Source organism: Sinocyclocheilus anshuiensis, unplaced genomic scaffold, assembly GCF_001515605.1.
Source record: "Sinocyclocheilus anshuiensis isolate Anshui unplaced genomic scaffold, SAMN03320099.WGS_v1.1 scaffold227, whole genome shotgun sequence".
NCBI classification, from domain to species: Eukaryota; Metazoa; Chordata; class Actinopteri; order Cypriniformes; family Cyprinidae; genus Sinocyclocheilus; species Sinocyclocheilus anshuiensis.
This window is the reverse complement of record NW_015549590.1, coordinates 1,210,679-1,230,284: the sequence shown is the minus strand read 5'-3', so window position 1 is coordinate 1,230,284 and position 19,606 is coordinate 1,210,679. Positions and strand designations below refer to the sequence as shown.

The 19,606-nt window shown below is 38.5% G+C and overlaps 1 protein-coding gene across 4 annotated transcripts; it reads left to right on the top strand.

The window, feature by feature from the left end:
* The first annotated feature begins 44 nt into the window (after positions 1-44).
* On the top strand, positions 45-19,237 carry LOC107658067 (serine protease 23-like). 4 transcript variants are annotated; one of them, XM_016446475.1, is made up of 3 exons: positions 14,604-14,821; positions 14,935-15,056; positions 16,965-19,236. In XM_016446475.1, the coding sequence occupies exon 3, from the start codon at positions 16,977-16,979 to the stop codon at positions 18,105-18,107; it is 1,131 nt and encodes a 376-aa protein (XP_016301961.1). In that variant the 5' UTR covers positions 14,604-14,821; positions 14,935-15,056; positions 16,965-16,976; the 3' UTR covers positions 18,108-19,236. The 4 variants fall into 4 exon arrangements, with proteins under 4 accessions (XP_016301962.1, XP_016301963.1, XP_016301961.1 ...); XM_016446476.1 differs by lacking the exons at positions 14,604-14,821; positions 14,935-15,056 and adding an exon at positions 45-112 and having other exon boundaries at positions 16,965-19,237; XM_016446477.1 differs by lacking the exons at positions 14,604-14,821; positions 14,935-15,056 and adding an exon at positions 1,396-1,476 and having other exon boundaries at positions 16,965-19,237.
* The last annotated feature ends 369 nt before the right edge of the window (positions 19,238-19,606 follow it).

Genomic DNA, 19,606 nt, shown 5'->3' with positions numbered 1-19,606 from the left:
GGACAAACCCAGCAATTGGGTTGTATTTAACCCAGCAGTTTTTAGAGTATATTTGGAACGTCGTTGGCTGAGCAAAATAGCAGGAAGATACTATCAATATTGTGTCTAAAATGTAAGTTTGTTTGTTGAACGTTCCTATAAAAGTAACACCACACTCATTGGTCTGAATGTCAACACTCTTAATCGTGTTATATTGAGTGTGCACACAGAGACTGCTTATTCTACATCTGGGGTTTCTGTTGGGTGCTGTGAAACTTGTCCAGACCAGCCTCCTGACTGATGTGGAAAATTGAGCTCACTTTATCATTTACTGGCAGAACATTCATGACTTCATTAGAGGAGCATGTCAGAAGTTCTTGTTCATCAGCGTCCAAGATGAGAAAAGTGCATGGTTCAATCTAATGTTTCATGCAAGCTTTTTAGAGGAATTGCTAGCCTAAAGTGAAGTGAAGGTCAAGGATATAGAATTCAACCTTCACTTTATCCCTTTGTGTACAATGCACACACCTTAAAAGTGATGTGTGCAACCCCAGACAGGTGTTCAGTTGTTCTGTTGGCTTCCATTACAATTGCCTGTTAAAAACCACAGAGGAAGCCCTTGTATTATAGACACATAAAGAGCAGAGACGCCCTGCAATAAATCAACTCCGCAGCCGGGTCTCCCAAACTTTGCTTCAGGCTCCACTCTGCAAGTTTTACACTTTTTGAAGTTTATTCTGTTGTATAAAATCTTGCTGTGCTGTCAGTTTTTTGCCAGGCTTATTATATTGTGAGCTTTGACTACAGTAGATTCATATCAGCTTGTTTTGATTATTTAAAACTAGGATTAAATATTTTATTTCGGATTGAATACAAGTTGAACTGGTTCAACACAACTTATTTGTCAGCATTTGTAGCATGATGTTGATTACCATAAAAAGACTTATCTCTTCTTTAATGCAAAACAAATTAGGTTATGGTGAGAAACTTACAATGGAAGTAAATGACCATTTTTGGATCATTTACAAACATGCTTACAATTTTATAAAGACACATTCATTCTTATATTAAAACCTGTTTTATCTAAAATTGAAAGCTGTTTAAATCATAATTTTTCACATTTGTTTTAGGGTTTTACGGTTTGCAGTGCATTGTAGCTGGTTGATCAACTTGAAACTTTGCACAGAAAAGGTTAGAAAGGTTTTTTTTCACTCAAATCATATTTACACACGAATATGGGCAATTATGAGCAAGTGGAAATTTTTTTACGAATTACAAATATTTTTTGTAATTAACAGCATCATATCACAAATGCTGTCACTGAACCTGGAATTTTCCTTTATTCTGACAAAAAACTTCTTCTATTCCTCAGCAGTGGAGGAAGAAGTTGAGTTTGACAGCTTTCAGCGTCCTCTTCACTCAACACCCTGGAAAAATCTGTGACACCTTCACTGCAGATTGGCTTAGGAAGTCTTAAAATGGGATTGTACCTGTAAGGTCAGTGGTTTACAATCTGCCCAGGTTGTGCCAGTCCCCCTGAGGCGATTGTTGTGGGTCATTTAGGAAGTATTGCATAATAACAGCTGCTTCACATTTGGTCCTCACTGACAGTTAACGGTTTCAGAACTGGACTGGCTCCGTGACTCCGGATCTTCATCGTAAATACAGACACTGCATTGGCAGCAATATAATATCTAAACTCCTGGATTTTGTGTTTAAAGATGTCGGCGCTCCTAGTCTCCAGCATGCAAACTTTTGGCTCTGGGAATTCGATGTTGGGGATGTGCCGGGGAAGGAGGATGTATTAGCCTGTGCTTGGCAGAATAGACAGACTAGGCTCTCTCCTGGGATACTGGATTTTGTGCTCAATCGGACAAAAGATAGAGGTTGAACAAGAGGACACGCAGCTGCAGCCCAGTCTCTGCATCATCTCATCTCAGTCTCTGAGTCCTCATGCTATTAATTAAAAAGCAGCAGGACTGATCTTAGAGTCTGAGCGCTGTTTACAGCTGTGCCTGCTCTTGAGCTGAAGTTTGATACACAAGAGGATAACAGAAAGTCAGTGCAGGACATTTATTGCACGTCTTTGCATCATATAACTTTAACATTGCACAACAGAAACTGGATTTCTTATATGTGGCCCATTTGTGCTGCTGTGAGTCTGCTGTTAATGACATATGGGGCGTTTAAAAATCCAACACCTCATGCACCACAGGGCCAGATTGCTGTTAAAACACTAAATCATGGGACTGATTTTAGATCAAAGTTTCACACACCAGAGCTGTAGAATTAAAATATATCGCTGTGAAGAATAAGTTTGAGAGCAAACAGCCAGTTTCCATTATTTGCTGAAAATCTTCCCATCTGTGAAGCTCTGAAGTGAAATATGACACGCAAGCATCAAGTTTGATGTCACGAAAGAACAAATAACATTTTTTATTTGCTTTTGTGATTTTTTTGGGGGGGGGGATCTGATTGATGTGGTCTCTATGCCATTGTAAGAGCTAGATTTTGCAAATTATCGTAGTGTTTAATGAAAATAAAAAAAACAACAACAACAGAAAACAGGTCAGACAGACATGAGGGTGAGTAAATAATGACTGAATTTTCATGTGCAGATGAGCTATAGCTATTTGAACCTGGAATGAAACCTAAACTTAAAGAATAGTTCATTAAAAAATGAATATTTGATGAAAATGCACTCATCCTCAGGCCATCCCAGATGTAGATGAGTTTTTTCTTCACCTGAAAAGATTTGGGTAAATTTAGCATTGCATCTTCCTCTAGTGAAAAAAGTCCATCCCATGTTGTCCTCTCACATTAAATCCACAGACATATTTGTTAAGAATTGTTTTGACTGTTTTGGCTTGTAAACAGCTCTTGATCTGTTGTGATTTGTCTCCTGTTTCAGACTAAACAACCTTTTTATTGGAGAAAGAAATATTACGGATAGGGGACTCATTTGAAGTTAAAAACATCTTGATGGATTTTCACAGCTTTTCACTTCACAAGACATTAATTGATGGAATAGAGTCATGCGGATTACTTGTGTATTATGATGTTTTTATCAGCTGTTTGAACTCTCATTCTGACGGCACCCATTCACTGCAGAGGATCCATTGGTGAGCAAGTGATGCAATGCTAAATTTCTCCAAATCTATTCGAAATAAGAAACAAACTCATACATCTTGGATGACCTGAGGGTGAGTACATTTTCAGCAAATCTATTACAAATGACACCTACTTGGTGATATAAAATATTCTTATTAGAATAAGCCAAATGATTTACCGCTCGAAGCACATTTTAGTCCACATGACAAAACATTTTTGCAGTGTAGAAAAGAGCTTACTCACTTCAGCTGTGAACTATGGGAAGGCCCTAGAGAGCTTTATTCCCATAGTCTCTGTATGCAAGTGTAACTTCTCTCTGTACTTTATGTCCTGAATAGAGCACAGAGCTGGTGTCAAATGCGGGTGCTCTGAGCAGATTAATGTGAGGATGGGATGTTGGTTTTGTTGCTGGTACAAACTCGCTGTCACAATCCATTCTTTTATAGCGCCGTCGCTCTGTTTTTATAAGCTTCTCTCAGATAAATTCCTGCTGTCATGAACAGGGATGATGTTTTCCCCTGATGTTTTCTTTGGCCAGACACTAAATGTTTGAGATCATGCACAAATCTTCTGCTACACTGACATGCATTAACAGTGCTGTTGTGATGAGCCTGGTCTTGCTGGTGATAATGCCCCAGAGGAGAGATGCTCGCTGTACAGGACTGGAAAAGAAGTTGATAAAAAACCATGTCAGGGCAGGGCTCTTCGAAATATATCGAAATACCAAAAGCGAGATGGCAGTGTGTAATCTGAGAATATTATTTATGAGCTGTTTTTTATCACCAGTAGTGTGAGGTGGCTTTGACCCAGTCTAATGGCTGTTATTTATGAATAGACGGAGTAGAAAGGTTGTATGTTGATTTACAGCTCAGTCTCCTGCACAGTTATCCCAGCACTCTCCATACAGTCTGTCCTTCTTCAAGTAAAGGAGATAGACTCCAGTAATAAAAGCTGCCTGCCAAAACCTCAGTGAATTCCTGATGAAGGAAAGAATGCAGCAGGAAAAGAAGCCACATTTTCTTCCCTTCATTCGACTCACTGTTTTTTTGTTTTTGTTCTCTCTAAAAAAAATGTAAAACTGTCCTATCCATTCTCCACAATTGTCTCTTTTTTTCCTTTCACAATTTTGGCAGGCATTGGTGCTCCAAATGCTTCAGGCTAGAAGAAAACATTGTAGCAGAGCTGAATAGTTTTGCATCCTTTTGAATGAATGTTTAAAATTTCTATAATGATGTATGTTGTAAAAAATAAGGATGGTGCTCTACAACACCTATTAGAGCTATAGGGAAAGTACAAGGAAAAGCAGTTTTGCTTGTTTTCTTGTAAAGTGTCAAAGGGGAAATGTCTCATTACGCAGTATCAGAGACGAAACGCAGGCTGCAGTTTGTTTGGCTTGTGAAGTACGTCTGGTAATTAGTTTGAGCTGTGGTGAAGGAAAACTGCGGTCGTGCAGACAACTGCAATGCATTGGGAGGCTCAAACGTGTCTCTGCGTTGGATTAGAAATCGCATTTGAAACCTAGGAGATGAAAAGGTCTTTGTTCGGTTTGTTACTTTGTCGTCTTGCTTATGCATGAGCTTATGCTGTGTATATAGATATACATTCGTTCTGACAGCTTAGAAAGTAAATCTGTGGTTTATAAAGGAATATTTTTGAAAATTGAAATTGTGGCCACACACTCTGTTTTATATTTCAGGCAGGCCGCTATAATCATGAGCAGCGGTTTATATTGCAGTTTTCTTTTATGCACTAGGATGTGGTGTTAGTCATTCTAGAACAATCCAGTTGTGGAGACAGATCCACATGAGTCTGCTGCCTCGAGAGGCTTTCAGCTTGCTCCTCCGGTCACTCCCAGTTGTCATGGTTGGCGTGTAAATTACTATTGTTATTCTTATCAAATCCCAACACAACACTGTTTGCTATTCAGCTTAGTTCTCTCCTTAAAGGGAAAGAGAATTCACCATATACTTAAAGGGATAGTTCACCCAAAAATGAAACTTTGGTCATTATTTGCTGACCTTCATGTTGTTCTAATCTGTATAATATGGAAGCTTGTTTCTATCATGGGATAAAAAAGGTAACTGTGACTTTTTATACAGTATGTTGCAGTTCTGGCTTTTTTCTCACAATTCTGAGAAAATTGCAATTGTGCGATACACACATATAATTTTGAGTTTATATCTTGCAATTTGGAATTTATAACTCACATTTCATGGTATAAAATCGTAAATGCGAGGTAGGATTGTGAGATAAATTTGCCATTACTGTTTTTAGTGGCGGAAAAAGAATTGAGATGTAAACTCAGAATTCAGAAAAACAAGTAAGAATTATGAGATGTTAACTGCAGAATTTCAAGAAAAAGGTAAAAATTGTGAGATGTAAACTCAGAATTCTTAAAAAAAGGTCTGCATTGTCAGATGTAAACTGATAAGTTTATAACTTGCAACAATAAGATATAAGCTTGCAATTCTAAGAAAAAGGTCTGAGATAAAAAGAAAAACAATTGCTTTTTAAAAGTTTATGTGGCAGAAACTAGCTTCCATATGCTGTTATAATGTGGAATAAAAAAAAAAATTTTTTTTTGGCATGTTGGTTACTATGAATTACTTAAAAACATTTTTTTTAAGTAATTCATAGTAACCAACATGCCAAAAAAAAATAAAAAAAATCACCAAATCCATACAACTTCTGCTGTATGATTTCTGAAGCCACATGATGTAAGGAACAGACTTTATTTAAATAATTTTAAATTTATTATTTAAATATTTTTTCTCAATCTTAAAAAAAGTTAAATACTTGTTAAATAAAAATAATTACAATGAATAAAAACAGCACAAAAGTTCAGAACAACATGAGTAAATAATGACCAAATATTTATTTTTGGGTGAACTCTTCTTATAAAACATCAGTGATCCTGGCAGCCAGTGTTTGATAATCACCTGTGCTTACAGAGCAAATACACATGTGAGAGCCAAAGAAGCAGTGCTAAGCACTTCACCATAAATATTTGGGATTGTTTATAGAGAGCCTCCGAGCTGATTTTTCTGTTTTTTAACTTGTGTTTTTTCTGCGGTCGTTTGTCTGTCATAACTGAACACAGGTTTAGACAGCTTGATTTCTGCTCTCTTCCCCCACATGGCCACAATAGCTCGGTGTTAAAGCAGTAAGGCCAACTGATTGCTTTTCAGTGTGTTATCAGTTCAAGGTATGTGGTCAGGAAAGCAGAAGACTCTGTATGTGAGAAGTTTACTAAAGACTTTTCATTTGGTTTAATGTTTAACACATGAAGATGATATTTAATGCAGGCATTTTATTCCACGTGGGAGTGTTATTTCATACGTTTCTTTTAGTTCAGTTCTGTGCGACTGAATTATGTCTTCTTTAGATGTTGCTCTGGGCGTCTGAGTGAACTGAAACTGGCTTAGAGAACGACAGACTGAGATTCATTTATATTCTTTCTTTCTTTGTTTTCCTTTCTCCTATAATCCTCCCTTCCTCTCCTTCTCATAGTCTGAACCATAAATGAAACCAAAGCTCCAAAGTGGAGGACTATTATCCCAAATATGTGCATTAATCTGCCATGATTACGGCAGAATTTTCTATTTGCTCAGCTGTTCGGGAAGTCTATTCTCCAATCAGCTCACTGTGCTGATATAAAACCTCTCAGTGTTTCAGTGCAATATTTATGGCATATATAAATGTTCTTGTTCGGAATGACTTGAAAAACAGCACACAATCGTGCAGGGCTGATGTGGAGCACTATAAAGTGGCCATTACTATGGGAGTCCTTTCATGAGGTCAGGTGTCCAGATGAGTGTTGGAGTGTCTCTGTGGTAACATCTGCAAGGCAGTCACTTCAGACTCTCTTCAGCTGTCTCTGTCTGCCAGTCCTGACATGATGACTATTCACACTCAGAACACTGCTGGGAATGACTAAATCATTTACTCAACTCCTCTCAGACGTGGATCAAGCTTAATGTTTAGCAGAAATTGCTTTTATGCCATCATCAATAATCATGTGTCTGTTTGTTTTCAGGTATGCATGATAGTGTACAAAACAGTTGTCTATACTTTACTGGAAATTCCATTTGAGATGTTTAGTGGATGGACAGCTTGTCAGTGAATGAACATGAAAATCAGAAATGATCATTTACTTACCCTTATATAATTTCAAACCTGTATGCATAAAAAAGAGAGAGTGAGAAATTAGTGGCCAAAACAATGAGACATTTTTCAAAGTATGTTTTGACTTGAATTAAAGTGTACAAGTCATATGAACCACTTTTATAATATTTTAACGGTGCTTTTTTAAAATCATTTTTGAAGCTTATAAATGGCCGTCCACTTTGGTTTTGATGGAAAAGTGCAGATTGTACAGTCTGCCTAACTTTTATCAATATAATGAAAGTCAATGGGGTCCAAAAAAAGAGAGAAATGAGTGGCCAAAACAATGAGATATTTTTCAAAGTATGCTTTGACTTGGAATATAGTGTACACATCATCTGAACCACTATTATAATACTTTAAAGGTTTTTTAAAATCATGTTTGAAGCTTATAAATGGCCACCCACTTTTGTTTTTTGTGGAAAAGAGCAGATTGTAAATTTCTTAATACAGGATGGAATGACATAGAGGAGAGTAAATGATGACAAAATGTTCATTTTCGAGTGAACTATTGCTTTAAGTGGTGGGTGAAATGTGTTTTTTTGTTCCACGGCTACTGTAATGGGAAAAAAGAAACATTTATGTAAGACTGCAAGAAGTAAGACATTTCTGCTGCAGACAGCAGGTTGGTTCAGCAACATGTCTCTTATTCTTGGCTTCATATCTCACCATGAGAACAATCATTTTCCAGTATGGTAATAATGCCTTCATTTCCACCATGTCAGCACAGTGGGTGTCACAGTGTTGCTCTTTCCTTGTTTTTGTTCCTAAATGGACAAATTAATCAAATTATGAAACATCATTCTCAGTTTTCTACATTTAGTTAGTACTCTGGATCTCATTTTAGCACATGGCCTATAATAGTAATTATCTTAAATTACTTTTCTAATGACCAAAAATTAATTCCAGTTATTGGTATGACTGAGCTCTTAAACATGATAGCAGCTGGTCATTACAAAGTTGTTAAAGGATTAGGAAAAGTCCTTATTAATAATGTTTTATTTCAGCAAAACAGAGCAACCCGGTGCTTGGAGCCAGTTACATGCTCCTTATAAATGTTATTGCGATAAGAATATTTTGTTCTGCATTCCTCGACTTGTTTTTGCAAATGATGTGTTTTCGTGTCAGTTTTCCGCTCACTCCTCCAAGCTGCCAAGTTGGGAATGAGCTCATACTGTGGGGAAGCAGAGCTGCATTTATACCCCTCTGGAGCTCCTGGGGAGAACAAGCCTGCGAGATGAGGAAGGGGAGTACAGAATGAGAGAGCGAGAGATAGAGTTTGTCAGACGAGGTTAGAGAAGATGAAAGAAGACACTGTGTAGCACAGTAGTGGTCAGAGTCAAGGTGGACAGGACAGCTGTGCTGTGGGCGAGGAGAAGTCAGACCCATTGAAGGGGAACAGGGAACAGTAAGACACAAAGGACAGTCGAGGACCTCGTCTGGTCTTTGACACATTGATGAGGTCCAATTAAAAAAGACATGATGGAAGAGCAAAAAACAGGGTTTCCGCGGGTCCTTAAAAAGTTTTACATTTAGTTGTATCAATTTTAAGGCCATAAAAAGTCTTAAATGGTACAACAATGTTTTAATTATGATTTCAAGAGGTATTAAATTTGGGGACTGAAAGACAAGAATTGCGATATAGCTTAAAGGGATAGTTCACCCAAAAATGAAAATTCTGTCATTAATTTCTCACCCTCATGTCGTTCCAAACCCGCAAGCGCTTCATTCATCTTCAGAACACAAATTAAGAAATTTCTGATGCAATCCGAGAGCTCTCTGACCCTTCATAGACAGCAACACAACTGTAATGTTCCCAGGTACAGAAACGTAGCAAGGACATCGGTAAAATAGTCCATGTGACATCAGGGGTTCAACCGCAATTTTACGAAGCTACGAGAATACTCTGATACTCTGAAGATACTCTGTCCCCAATGGCGGCGCGTTGCAGGAGACTGGATGAGGAGGAGAAGAGTTGTTGAATAAAGTCGTTATTTTTGTTTTCTTTGTGCACAAAAAATAATCTCGTAGCTTCTTATTTCTACTGTAAAAAAATTAAGTTGTAAATAAAGATGATCAGAGTATGTTTTCTTGTTTAAGTACTTTCAGTTTCTTTATAATTATTTGTAAAATTTACTATCAATTTCTAAGCAATTTTCCAACACCATCATTTTTTGTGTATATTTGTTTAGAATTTTTGCCATTTTATAATTATCATGCAGGTAGTTTTATCATCTCATTGTAAGTGAGAAACTTTGTTGCTTGTTTGTAAAAAATATTTAAATGTTTTTTTTTATTTTAAAATAAGGTCTTGCTGAAGAAATAGTCCATGCACACATTATGTGTAATCTTTCCCCATATTTGGGTCTGATTGGCAGTATGCTGTGGAAGTGAGTCAAGTACAATGACTATTGTTATGAAAAGCTTTTTCCGCTGTTGTGAGTCCAAATCACTGGGTCGAACCAAAAGTCAATTAATGGATTCAAGATAACAGAGGGAGTCTCTGATCTTGTTAACAATACTTATTTGCTTGGATGGCTACTGTACACTGAGCCTCAGTTTAATGGGAATTAAGGGTTAGGAGAAAATGGGACTTCTGTTCTACACCCAATAAAAGATTGGAAGCTGTGCACTAGTCTAAACGACACCTACTGTATGTATGTAAGACAGAGTTCATATACATACATTCACAGTGCATTTAATAGGAGTGCCACTGAATAGGTCTTGGTCTTTATTCCTGTACAGTGAAGAAAGCATGGCCCCTTAAAAAGGACTGTTATTGAATACTCTTCAAACTATTGTGGCTTCTCAGCTTACAGTTCAAGACAAAAAGTCTGCTATCGTCTGTCCCCCATACACATTATCTGTGAATCTCTTAGAATTGAGATGGGAATCATAAAGAACTGAATGATTCTGGTTCCAACTGCAATTGCTTAACAGTTTTGGGATTTTTTCAGCAGTAAGTTTCAGGAAAAGAAAAGAACAAAAATAGGTGGTATATTTTCATTAATTCCTTTATTTTTGTCTTTATCTTTAAATACACATTGGTGTATTAACAGCATGTCAATAATTACACTAATTGGGTCTCATTGGCCATAAATCATACATCAGTTCTTGGTTCATGGAGTCGGACATTATTTAATTGACGAGTGTTTGTGATTCGCTAAAAAGTGTCTTTTACTCAGAAACCAGACTTTGCTGGTCATGGAGTGTTTTATTGACTAATAAAAGCAGCTCATAAAAGTTTTTCTAAATTCCCTGAAAGCCCTGTATGTTTTTGTCTAAAAAGAACCATTAATAAGCATCATTAGCTCAGAAATCAGCTTCAGGTGTGTGTGATATATATCGTCTATGATAATATCATAGTTGTTGTTGTGCGATTTGACATTATTGAGTGCAAAAACCAAACAAAAGCACACAAAGAGCAGAGAGTGCACGCATACACTACATGATGTAGGTTAGACTACTGCACAAGCACATTTAGAGTTCTTTAGATAAGGGGGCAAAAATCCCCACTATACATCTTTCATATGTCTTTCATATTTATATTTTCTGATATAGTTAATATTACATGAAGAATTATGTTTTTCTCCAAATATCAGCATGACTGCAAATGTGATATTGATTTGATGAACAGTTCAATAAACAAGAAGTTAATATTAAGTGACATATTTTAGACACAAGTTCCTGTTTTGCCTAAAGTATATTTTCCATTTTCCCCCCAAATCATTTCAAATATCAGTATTCATTGTTTTTTTTAATAATCGAAACATTATGTATGGGTAACTGCAGATTAAATGCATTCATGTACTGCATTAAACAGTGTAAATGCATCTAAATACCACTTCAGATGCAGATTCTGTGCCATTGATTGGTAACAGCCCTATAGTGTCTTACTATTTGAATTTATTGATTAAATTTAAGAATTTGACACAAAAGATGATGTATACATTTAATAAGGTTAGAAAAATGGCCTTGTAAAGGTAAAAAAAAAATAATAAAAGGTAAAAAATCAATTTAAACTTGGTGGAAAAGTTCATTTCTGTTACTCCTGCAATCTAACCACCTCACAGAATATGACGAATATTAAAAGCTTTGGAAGTCAGCTGTCTACGGCAGTCCTAAACCTGTCAAAATAACATGCTCAGCAAAATATCGTCTAATTATCGACAAAATTCCAGAAAATGTCGAGATATCATTTTGTTATTATCGCACACCCCTAGTGGTCACATGCTGTATGTTTTGATTTCTTTCAAAGAATTAAGAGTCATTTGCTTTAAAATCAGACTTCACTGGTCGTGTTGTGCATATCATTCTGATCAGTAATACAGGAGACACTTTTGGACTATTTTGATGCAGCCTTGGATCTGCTGGAACCAAACTGTCATGCATATCATTCAGTTACTGTATTTTTTAATATAACTGGTTCTTGGTTCCCAACCCTACTTAATGTATGTAGCTAGAAAAGTGTTGTTTTTAGTCAGCTTCACTTTAATTTGTGCTTGGTGACTTGAGCGTTTTAACAGAAGTTTTAAGGTATGTCAGTACACACCGGCACCAACTCAAAAATGCTACAATATCCTGATTTAAAATATGCACTACGGTGGCTTTGAACTGAAGCATTATATCATAACAGTTGTGTATATGTCTTTAAAGGAAACCCAATGTCCTCTTCGTTGACTTGTTTTGCATCCTTCAGTGGAAGAATTTCCCCTTTTCCATTAACTTGGAGCATCAAAGTCTCTCCTGCAAATTATCCAGTGCTGCTGTAGAAAAGGCTTTTCTGTTTGTCTAAAAAAAAAAACTCTAAAGAAGAGAAGACAAGAATCAGTTGTTCTGAAAATAGACGGCCTGCTGAGTAAAGAAAAGGCCACAGAGGCACAGGACTTGAGCTGGAGCTGGAGGTGATAAAAGATCAGCTTTGGAGGAATGGACACACTTTTAAAGGCCCCTCCCCATGGCCCCACCTCCCTCTACAAGGCATGAAGCCAGGACAGGTCAAGAACAAGAGTCCCACTGTAAAGAGATCTTGGGATTGTCCAAAGTAGCTGATTCCTGTCGAGTGAATGAGCTTTGGGCTGCATTTCCAATGTCCTAACCCCTTATCGCTAACCGTGAAAGAGCATAGCAAATATCAGTGGCTTGTCCGCTAGAATGATATCCACTTCAGTCTCTTGTGGCTTGTGATGTTAAATAAGATATATGTCTGGAAGTGTCTGAAAGAAAACCTGGAGAAAAGGAGCAGGAAACAATGTGAACCGCGTGTCAGTGCCAGCACACGTCAACAGAATCTCGCTCACCCACCGTGACACTCAATGTAGTACATGATACCATCACTGAACAGTGTTTTGCTACGGTATTAGACATTTACAGACTTCCAGAACCCCTACAAGACTTCAAACATTCCTTATCCTGGTGCAAAACCGCAGGTTGAGTGAACAGCCCTGGGGTATTGTGGAAAAATTCTCTTGTATTGTAAATGAAGCAGATATAGTAATACACTAACATGAACTGAAAGCCTCAAGATAAAAATCTCCCAATTGTGGCTTTATATCTCGCATTGTGCCTTTACTTCTTGAAATTTGACTTTGAATCTCGCCATTTTTACTGTATATCTCACATTGTAACTTTTTCTTTTTTCAAATTTTATCCCACAATTATCTTTTTTACTCCGAGGCTGCAGGTTAGAATACTTTGGCACTTGATTGTATGGCTTGTTTAGTTGAGCAAAAGTGATATGATTTGATACGCTTTTTGTTATGCACTTGAGCAACAAAGGCAATTGAAACTTTTTTTCTTCTCTTTTTGCCTACACACGCATGCATACTATTGAAGACCTTTTAAAGCTGTGTATTTTAGGCTTAAAGGCTCCTTGTTTTGTGCAATGCATGTTAGAAATGGCAATCTTTTGACCAAGAGCTGAGTGTTTTGTGCAGGTTAGGGCAAGTGGTGTGAGTGCTTGAGGAAGATGAAGGTCAGAAGGTTATATTCAAGCTTGCACTATGGCTCAAGACACCATAACGACTGCAACACACCCAAGTATTTCTGGAATGTGTCCTGCTATAAGACCAACCCTGCAACAATCGGTCATTTTAACCCTTTTATCCCATAACAGGTAAGATTAGTTACACCTATAGGTAGCTTTAAGGAGTCACAATAAGCAATACATGATAAAAGAGTTACCTAAACACATGTACATGCGCTTGAACTTGCTTTGAGTGGCATAGTACATGTAGTGTAATTTAACTGAAGTGAGAAGGAATGTGTATCCTCAAGACATGCTTGCCATGACTCTGGCCTATGTTTGATAGACAGCTTAAAGCGTTAGTTCACCCAAAAAGGAAAATTAGCCTGTGTTTTACTCACCCTCAAAGCATCCTAGGTGTATGTGACTTTTTTCTTTCAGACGAATCCAATCGGAGTTATATTAAAAATTGTCCTGGCCCCTTCAAGCCTTTCATTGGGGGTAAGCGGGTGTTGGTTGTCAACAGTTCAGAAGACGTGAAATAAAGTGCGCACATCCATAATAAAACGTCCCTCACACGGCTCCGGGGGGTGAATAAAGGGCTCCTGTTGCGAATCCATGCGTTTTTGTAAAATAAATATCCATATTTCAAACGTAATAAACACTTTCTCTCACTTCCAGTATTCTGTCATATATGGAAGGCGTTCCGGCGGATGACGTAGCACGTCGGCGTTGCGTGATTAGTGACGAGCGCGGAGAGAGAACAAAGCAAAACGCCAGTCATGAATTAGAAGCACAAAACGAGGATTTGTAAAGAAAAATGTCGGAGGATTTCGATATAAGCCAAGAGGAGACTGGTTTTCCTTTGCTAAAGTAAGGAGACTTTGCTTCCTTTGCTCCTGCATTTCTCAGAGGCGCGCGCAACGCTTACGTCCTACGTCATCCGTCTGCATGTCTTCCGCGTACCACAGTCAGCGGAAGTGAGAAAAAAATGTTTATTACATTTGAAATATGGATATTTATCTTACAAAAACGCATGGATTCGTCACAGGAGGCATTTATTCACCCCCTGGAGCCGTGTGAGGGACGTTTTATTATGGATACGTGTAATTTATTTCACTTCTTCTGAACTGTTGACAACCGAACATCCGCTTACCCCCGTTGTAAGGCTTGGAGGGGCCAGGACAATTTTTAATATAACTCCGATTGGATTCGTCTGAAAGAAGAAAGCCGCATACACCTAGGATGCTTCCAGGGTGAGTAAAACACAGGCTAATTTTTATTTTTGGGTGAACTAACCCTTTAATAACACCTGAAGGAATATTTTAATGTGTGCCAAGGCATGCCCAGAATAGCGTCTTTTAGCAGACAGGTTTAACATTACATTTAAAGAATTACGACTGAGAGCAGAAGGAAGTGCAGTACTGACGAAGTATCTGTTCACACACAGATGTTGCTTTTGGACGCACCATCTTTGCCTTTATCCCTGCGGTCGCGGCGGCGGCACTAGGACCACGCGGGGAGGCGCAACATCGCGCCTCGGTTATTGGGCTTGCACGACCTCAGTTTTGCCTTTGCACTACACCATTCAACGGAGGGCAAGTATGCTGTCTGATGTGATGAAATAAGTGCCGTTGAAAATAATCAGTATTTGAAGAAAGACTAGGCGTTAAAAGGATTGTGTATGTTTTTGCCGGACCTGTCACGCACTCCAGCACAAACCTTCACAGTGGAGATGGGAGTAAACCTGGAGACTGGGTTACCCTGTGAACTTCCAGGAGAAGAACCTGTGATTTGGATTTAAACGCGCCTTGGTCATTATTAACGCAGCTTGAAGTTAAGTATCATCCGAAAACGAATTTCTTTTCAACTGTATTATTTCTTCGTCACAGAGAGTGTGCGTAAAGCTGTGGCGCACTGCTGCTCTTTTTGTACGTATTATTAAACTCGTTTTAATTGCGATGCCTCCAAATAAAACTACAATTAATTTAAAGCAGTTTTGCCATAAAATGCTCATTTTGTGTAGATTGGAATGCCTAGCTGTCTTTTGAGCAAGTGTATTGCAGTTGTTGGTTTGTACAGGCGCAATTGGAAAGTGAGGTAGGTAAACAGAGTTTGTTTTCCTTGAGTTTACCAACAACGCAAGGCGTGGATGAGGTTGGTTGGACATTCATTCAAGATGTGAAAGACAACAAAAAAGACGAGATTGGGGGTTTTAGCACAAAGGGATGCTGTGGGAAACAGGTTGTGTCCAGGGAATTCCCCAGGTGTCACACATGGGTGTCCATGATGAATGGAGCAGATGATAATGTCCCTTTATACTAGGACTCGTCAAGTAATTTGTATTACGCCTATGTCTATAGACTATTACGTGCGTCGTGCATTGATACTTTTTTTTCCCAGACTGTAACTTAAATTTGGCAATCATAAAATGAAAAATGGTTATAATAAATGACAGCAGTTAGTAAACAAACTTCATTTTTACAGGCCAATGGGTGTGTAAGCGTGATATCCAAAACCACTGCTATTATTAAACAGATTCGAGTCAGCTAAATGTAAAATTCATTTATTTTTAAAGGCGTAAGGATATGTCTGACACAGTTTTAGAGGATTTTAATCTTTAATCAAACTGTTTCAATCTTAAGGCTACTTCAGACACTATGGGTCATTTCCTTTAGATGGTTGTCTGATGTTTTTATTGAGCACTCTGACCAAAACGCACTGCACCTATCTATAGATTACTAATGATGTCACTAAAACTCTTAAAAATTAATGTTCCAAAAGTGCGTTTTCGCAGCGATGCCATAGAACCATTTTGGGTTCTTGAAAGAATCTTTCAGTAAAGTTCTTAAAATATTTTTTTTTCATAAGGCTTAAGTATTCTATACAACTTTTGCCTACATTTTTACCTCAACGTAAATGTATTTTCAATGCTAGTTTTTGAAAGTTAAAACCAGCCTGCAAACTTGTGTTGACAGATTTCACTTCGAATTTTAGCTTCAGGCTGTGATTCTATCCATTCGGAGGATATCTGAACATGTTTGATATTTTGAGTAAATTTTAGAACTTTTAGATGCTTTTATCCAAAATCACAAGCTGTAAAGTAGGTACTACATTTAGTTAACTTACTTCAGAACCATTGAAAAGTACTTTCTATATGGTATGAATGAAATTTGGACGTACTACATCCGTCATGTTGTGACTGTCACATGACCTACCAGCATTAGTTGCGTTGCTTCACCGTTATTCACAACTCCTCTCGTGTGGCTTCAAGTGTTCACTGAATTCACACTCCAGAGACTCTGTAGAAGTGCTGTTTTTCTAATACTACTCTTAGCAAACTGTTTATCACATACTATATAGTATGGAAGTATTGGGACACAGTGAATGATTTGTCGTGTCATGTGTCTAGAAAATGTAAATTTGTTGTGTTCAGAAAAACTTGTAGCGTGTTTTTCTCTAGTGCTTTTCTAACCATTTGCAAAGACAAACATCTATTATGCCTAGTGTTTGAAAATTGTGTCATGAAGTGTATTCCAGCCTTTAGTGTGCAAAATGTTAATAATGTGAAGGACCTTTTCCCACTATATATAGAACCTTTTGTTAAAGGTTCTGCATGGAACCATAAAAGAACCTATTTTTAAGACTGAAGGCTCAGCATTAAATTTCTTCAGCCTTATATCTGCAAAATGGAGGATCTTGAGTTTTATTTCATGCTTGCATATATTTTTGTATTTGCATTTAGGTTGCATAAGCCATGGTGCCTAATCGGAGATTGGGTCTGGCCCATCCTTGCTGTATTGGCCTGCTGTTCCTACTCCTCCTGCCCAGCTCGGTTTCAGTGAGAGAACCTCGCCATCAGTCCCACATCCACCTCCCCTCGCTGATACCTCACGCCACCCTGCCACTGTCCCGCTCCCGCTTCAGCGCCAAAGCTCAGCTGGACCTCACTACCCACTGCAACGAGAGCTGCTTCCACAAAGGAGAAGACACCGATAAAGAGCACCTAGCTTTCGAAACTCTTTATGCAGACGGCTCGCGAACTTTAACCACTGTTGACCTGGAAGAAAACGACACTGAACTTCCTGTCAGGCGGCCCAAAGTAACCACTCCCAGACGCAAGCGGCTAAAGCGCCAGATTTACGGTTCAGACGGGCGCTTTAACATCCGCGGTGACCACTTCCTTCTGGACTACCCGTTCTCCACAGCCGTCCGCATCTCCACCGGCTGCACTGGAGTTCTGGTGTCCCAGCAGCACGTCCTGACCGCAGCCCACTGCGTGCATGATGGGAAGGATTACGTCAAGGGAGCGAGGAAGCTCAGGGTGGGCTTTTTAATCCCTCCGTCTGTTAACGGTACAAGACCGGGTCAGGCTCCCGTGAAGAAACCCTTGGTGCGCTGGGTGAGAGTTAAACGCACACGGGTTCCTAAAGGCTGGATTCAAGGCCCTCAAGACGTCAGCATGGATTTTGACTACGCACTTCTAGAGTTGCGCTGGCCTCACCGGCGTCCCTTCATGCGGCTGGCTGTGGCACCCTCCTCAGACAGTTTGGCTGGTAAACGCATCCACTTCTCTGGATTTGACAGTGACCGGCCTGGGGAACTGGTGTACCGCTTTTGTCCTGTGGAGGACGAGTCCAACGATTTGATCTACCAGCACTGTGACGCCCGCCCTGGAGCGAGCGGCTCTGGTGTTTACGGACGCGTGTGGGACGATACATTAGAGCGCTGGGAGCGCAAGGTCATTGGGATCTTCTCGGGCCACCAGTGGCTGGAAATCAACGGCGAGAATCGCGATTACAACGTGGCTGTTCGCTTCACTCCGCTGAAGTTTGCTCAGATCTGTTACTGGGTTCATGGAAATGAGGTGGACTGCAGTCAGGACTGAAAATATGACGCAGAGAAATGGGACAATATCAAATCATTGGCGAAAATATGATGTGCCTGATGCTGGAAACTGCACTTTACAGTCCTTTTACGGGTGTGGCTACTGAATCTGGGAATAAAGAAGGTCCATGGTTGGAGGATAGCTACCCGCACAGGCTTCGATCACTCACATGGGTTGAGCTGGAACTTTGTTTAACCACTACCTTTAGTTTTTGCTCACTATACTGACAATATTACGCATAGATTTAGACTTTGATTCCTACAACCCAGTAGATTTATCTTGTCAAGTCTTTGCCAGTGTTAAGTAGACATCTGATCTCAGTTATATGGTTCTCGCCACAGCCTTGCTTTGTTCACATTACACGTTATAAATGCTTCAAACTGTTCTTTGCACTTTTAGAAAGTAGATTTGGGGTGGAGGCCGGTTTTCTTCTCACATCACTTGGGTTTTGGTTAATGCTAGATTAACATACACAGTTTATTTGGTGACTAAAAGTAGATGCAAAACGGCTATGCTTCCTTCTTTTCCATCCTTGCATTTCCATTTGGTCTGCTAAGCAATCTATTTTCTGATTTATTATCACAGTAACAAAATCGATGACTGTGAGATGTTGTATGGGTGTTAAATTGAGAAAGTTAGTAAAACTGAATTTTAATTTAATTAATGGATTACAAATCTTCAGTTTGTTTGTTAACGCAATCATCTGGCGCTATGAATATAGTTCACTCTTCTACAGTTAAATAAATACTCATTTCCAAGACAGATGAAGACCTCATATTGGTAACATTACAGTATCTTTTGAGAAATCATTTCTATTATTTTATGTTGGATTAATATAAAGACTGGACACAAACTACGGGAAAGGTTGTGGGGTAAATGTTGATTATAATTCTATTTTTAAAAAGCTTTTATTTTAATAAACTTAAATATGTCTGTTGTTTTTGCTGTTCTTTTCATTACAATTAAAAGTTTAGAGGTAATTTTGTAATGAGGACTTAAAAAAATTATTTTCTATGGAAGCTGTTGGCAACACTAGATACGATTCTGTGTTGTGTTTCAAGTATTATTTGAGCGAGAGAGCGATTACAATTTTGGGGACTGTAACACTGGTACCCTCTGGTGGTACGTGCAAATTCAAAAAGAAAAGAAAAACATTAAAAAGATCCTGCTAGTCATTACAGGTACAGTAACACTTTTGGCTGGTATTATTTGTTTATAATATACTAGTTCAGTATTGCAGTAGCTACTGATTTGTGGTTTGTAAATTCATAATCTCAAAATTACTAGAGTACGCTGGGAAAAGGTCAGAGATTGTAGTTGAGCACAGGAAGGTGGAAGGTTTGGAAATGAATCTGTACTGCCCTCCACTGGTTGACATGGGTACATCTTTCATCGAGTCTTTCAAAATATGGCTGAGCAGTAGTCCTTACGGTTCAGTCAGTAGCGATTATACTGGCGTGATTACAATATTCAGTAGCATTACAGTAGCTCAGTGTTTT

Bases quoted from the DNA above. Each gene is read 5' to 3' on its own strand.
- LOC107658067 (XM_016446476.1), top strand. From the start codon at position 16,977: ATGGTGCCTAATCGGAGATTGGGTCTGGCCCATCCTTGCTGTATTGGC.